The following is a 4849-nucleotide window of genomic DNA, read 5'->3' as shown; positions in this document are numbered from 1 at the left end:
GGGGGGGGGGGGTCCTGGGTGTGAGGCAGAGAGGGGAGGTCCCTGGCCTGACGTGCCTACAAAAAGTAGCCTGATGGGGGGGGACTGCGCCGCTGTTTTTCTCTTGCTCGCAGGGAAGAAAAAAAAAAAAAGGTTCGACCACTGGCCTCATTCCAGTGCTCCAGCCTATAGTCCCCCGCCCGAAGAAACTCCGATGAATGGATTACATAATCCATCGTCACCACTTCTGATGCGGCAGCGGGAGGCATCGTAGGCAGCAGCAGATGGCAGCAGGCAGTAGCAGAGCAGCCTTCACACCTCGTCACCAAGTAGTCTGGAAGAAGTCTCTGCCTTTCTGCATGATTCTTTCTCCAAGGAATTTGCAGTCAGGCCTTTTCAGGTTCTGGAGTTTGATGAGGGAGACGGGGGTTAATCGCCTAGGCTTCTTGAGCCTTGGGGCTTCAAGGTGCTTTTAACCCAAAGCCATTGTCAAGGTGCCAACATCCCTTGGCAACAAGGCGATGTATTCCGGTGAAATTGTAGTCAGGTGAGTGATTCTTTCTTCCATGGGCAGACCATATCGAGGCTTGTCCTGCCATGCGCCCGGCTAGTCGGAAAGATAATATGGTCAATGTCGCTGATGTTGGACAAATGTTGGTTCCGTCGTCCAGCGATTCGCGAAGGATGTGGGTTGTGCGCTGTGGCTGACACCTGCTGGCGCGCCACGACTCAACGCCACATCTGACATCTGATATGGAGTATGAGTACAGGCAAACAATACATTAGCAAAACCATCGAACCGCTGCCCACTTTGTTCCACCAACAAGGAAACAGCATCCTTCGGTCCTTGCTCGGTCCTTGCACGTACCATATAAACGAAGTCATCGCTCCATCTACTATAAATTCGCAAGCCCTTTTCTAGTAGTGCATTTTCTCCACTCCTCTTCATCGCATCCATGGTATATCATTCGATTGGCAACTGTCCAATCAATATAAATAATGGCAGATCCAAATTCGATACCAGGCGTTCAGGGACAATGGTTCCGTTGCTAGGAGATCAAGATATCCGTGTCATGACCAAGCACGGTTGGTAATTCTAGAGACGAATGGTATCTTCATGACAATTATGCATGTCAGTATCAGAAGTCGCCTACCAACAGTCCACTCCTTCCTTGTACGCCTTCGACAATGGACCCCGCTCGCTCCTTGTCAACTCATCGCCCTTTGTCCATCTTTGTCCCGTATTTCGTGTTGACTCTACTAGGCGCATCATTCATTCGTGTCTTCATTGCCCACGTGCCCCTTGGTCCACTTCCATGGCTCCCCTTCTATCTCGTATCTGATGGATTTTTTATACCTTTCTTTTTTCTTGAAAAAAAAAGTAAAGTAAAAAGGGGGGGGAGGGGGAGGAAGCAGCCTGTCATCCGCGCATGGTAGCCATATGGTCTCGAATCATGACTTAGCTCTCCAGAAACAGCATCTCGCAGCTTCCTTGACCATGGCCCAAGACCGCCTAACAGCCTTCAGGGGCAGGGTCTTCATGGCCAAGAAGCATCCATTCATGATGCCCGACGAAGACTTCCAGGAACATGGGCAGCTTCCCCAATTCCTCCCCCGATTCCACTGGCCTAAGGTGCGTCACGAGCCCAGCTGCGACGACATATCCCATGATCTTCTCCGAAACAAAGCAGACGAGGGACAACGCTGAGCTCGAGGCGCGGGTCAAAACTGACTACCCAGACCTTCCTCCGAGCCCCGCTTTCAAACATACGGGAAACTCTCGCATCAAGATGTGTCGCAACCTTTGGTGGGAGCACCACGTTGCGTAGTGCCATAACATGCTCGTATACACGCAGGAATTCCGGCGGGAACTGCTCTCAACAGAGGGCATGGTCCACATGCTGGCCATCATCTCATACGGCATGGGCCAGTCGATGACCTTGCTGGAACACCCTTTCTCCGTGGCGGGCCACGGCAATCCGCGGGCAGGTAGGCCGCCGCATCACGGCCGAAGACCGAGATATAGCCACCTATGACCTAGGGATACGTGACATTGACCTTCTATACCATCTCCAGGACTCTTCGCTCCATCTCCAGGACTGGGCCCCCATGGATATAGTAGAGCCACGTTCGGGCCTCGGGGCTGTGATGCACATCCTGCGCGTCATGCTGTGCAACGAACTTGGCCTGGACGACCAATGAAGAGATGACAAAGCTGGGTCCGGCCCATCCCGAGGGTGCGAGGCGCACAGCAATCAGCCGAATCGCCAACGCCGTCATACAGATGGAGAAGAGTACCTTTACCCTACCGCCCTCCATATCTTGGGCCGAGTTTGGGGGCGCGCAGTTTGCCCTGTCGGAGTCTCTGGCCGCGGTCCCGCGGCTCCAGATGATGACTTCGCGGGCCCATGATCCTGATGGGCTTCGGGATTACATTGCCCACAGACCAGGTGAGCTGAACCCCTGGTCCCGACTTGTGGACTGGTCTTCGGCCTTCTCCTTCACCACGCAGAATCCCGTCGTACGGGCATCACGCCTCTCGCTCGACCACAATCGCCACGGCGTCTCGCCCGGAAGGATCAGTGAAGGAAGGTGGGGGAGACGGAGGCAGAGACGGATGAGTAGGATACGCTGATTCGTATTGAGACATGGCTGGTACAGCGAGAGCCACGAGGTCGGGGGTGGGGGAGCAGAGCCTACCAGCCGAGAGGAAGTCTGGGGATCTCATCGCACCTTCCCTCCCGGGCGGGACCTGGTACTTTCCCTGAGGATACACCAAGTCCCGAGATCGGCAGCCCGCCCGACTGTCGATGCGCAGCCTGCGGAAATCGACATGGTCGACGAGAAGACAAGTCGTGGGAGCAGTGGGCAGCCCCTGGGAAATAGCAACGCGCCGGTGGGACCAACTGACGACGCCGTCTCCTCCTGCCCATGGTCCGGTTATGGTCTTAGGATACTGGAATCATAGGGTTTTTTTATCATCATCCCAGACCTGCATTGCCCGGTTCCAGCCGTAACCCAGCTCCGAGATCGCCAAGACCGACGCGCGGCCGTGCCCCCCCCCCCAAGGATGCCATCCCACTCTTCCTCCTTCCCTTGTCTCTCCCCCTTCCCGCATCGGCGACGAGCGGAGGGTTGGTGAGAGCGACGAGAGCGAAGATGAGGTTGATGAATCTGATACCGGGTCTCGGCCTGCCGAACGGCGTAATATGTAGCTAAGGATGGAGGGGCACATATGTCTACGCAGCATATACGGTCTTGGATGAGGGAAGGGGAGGCGTGATGCGCATTCATTGGTTAGCATGCATTGTCTTCGTTTCCCTTGTATTTCTCTTGGGGGGGTATTTTATTTTTGATATTCGAATATGGAGGTAGAGCAGCAGTGTCAACAGTAGAATACATCTTTCTTAACAGAGTGGAAGTTTTTGATCTGGACATGTTGTCAGTACCAGTCTGTCTCGTAACATGTTGGGCTTCCAGCTTGAACAGATCAATGAAAAGTAATACTACTTGACTGCGAAACATTGAGCAATCGGATACAGCTAATGCCACCTTGCACGGACACACGAATCCTCGTTATATCAGGTCTACGCAGCTGCGACAAGAGAAGCCCAGCCGGATCTTCAAAGATGTTCGCTCTTGTCTCGTACCACGGGGGTTCTTTTTTTCTTCTAGTCCCCGCCATTTTTGTCTTGATATCTTTTTTTTTCTAAACTTTTCTCTGCGTCTTTCGCTCTCCCCACCCCTCCTTCTCTTATGCAGGGTTCGCTGGTGTTTCTCCCTAGTTGGCTATGTACTTTTTTTTTGGCTTTTTTTTTTCTTTTTTTCCTTTTCTTTCTGTTTCTTTCTTGTTCTTTATGGGCTAGGAGGGTGAGAAGTTTTTTATTTTGTTTCATTTTATTTTTCGACAATGATGATGCCGATCTAAGAACGTACAGTTCTCCAGAGGATCTACGAGTATACAAATGTCCTTTTTTTCCTTTTTTTTTTTTTGCCCGCATATGCTTGCACAACAAGAAATAGGTTTAAATTTACCTGGTGCTAGCGGTAATATTACAGTACTGCATGTAGCAGTATTACATGCAGTATTAATATCGAGAAGGAATAACCGGTAAGACCAGGAAACGGTAGAAGGGAAACAATTGCCTGTCTTCAACTGTTCAGTACGGATATACCGGTTTTAGCTGCAATGCCTGTAACCTGTGACCTACTGTTCTTATCCGCTGCCCTTTTGTCTCGGGAAGTTGGGGAGTTTTGGGGGAGATGGGGACTGATATGTGTTGGTGTTATTATATACCGATACCTGTGTGTTATATCTCGTTAGCTAGTACGGATTATTGTTATGGTCGTGATAACTTGTACGTGCTCTGCTCACTCTCTCTTTCGTTTCTTCCCCCCCCCCTGTAATCTGTACAGATTACATAAACAGATTCTGCTCTGCGTCAGCCCTCAAACTGCAACAAAGAAGACCACGTACGGAACTTCGTTCTGCTTTCCTTCCATTCCTACTCTTCTGGTCGACCGTGGTTTCTTTCCTCCCTCCGAGAGCCTGTACGTAGCATTATGTTCCTCGTGATAGAAAAAAAAAACTCCAAATCCTTATTACATCAGTGCCGACATGCAAGCTCTCAAGATTGGCAAGTCATGCGTACAGGGTAGTGACGGTGACTGTTGCGCATGACAGCATGATCTCAGGTCACAGGGTCCCCCCTCCCTTTGATATATTTTTTTTTTGCTACACACTGACATAGTGAAGAGTGTCATCACGTCGTAACCACTGCGGCCGACGAGTTGGAGGAAACGATAAACTGTGATTCTATGCCTGAAGACTGGAGACTATTGGTTGGGGGCACCTTTGGGGGGGGGGGGG

The 4849-nt window shown here is 51.4% G+C and overlaps 1 protein-coding gene across 1 annotated transcript; it reads left to right on the top strand.

Annotated features, from left to right (window-relative positions):
- Positions 1-1477: 1477 nt before the first annotated feature.
- GMORB2_4670 (uncharacterized protein) lies at positions 1478-2181 on the top strand (the record flags this gene model as incomplete). Its single annotated transcript, XM_035466644.1, has 3 exons — positions 1478-1612; positions 1809-1968; positions 2021-2181. The coding sequence occupies 3 exons, from the start codon at positions 1478-1480 to the stop codon at positions 2179-2181; spliced, it is 456 nt and encodes a 151-aa protein (XP_035318192.1).
- Between the last annotated feature and the right edge of the window lie 2668 nt (positions 2182-4849).

This window comes from Geosmithia morbida (assembly GCF_012550715.1).
Source record: "Geosmithia morbida isolate 1262 chromosome Unknown scaffold_22, whole genome shotgun sequence".
Taxonomy (NCBI): Eukaryota; Fungi; Ascomycota; class Sordariomycetes; order Hypocreales; family Bionectriaceae; genus Geosmithia; species Geosmithia morbida.
This window is presented reverse-complemented; position numbering and strand designations above follow the sequence as displayed.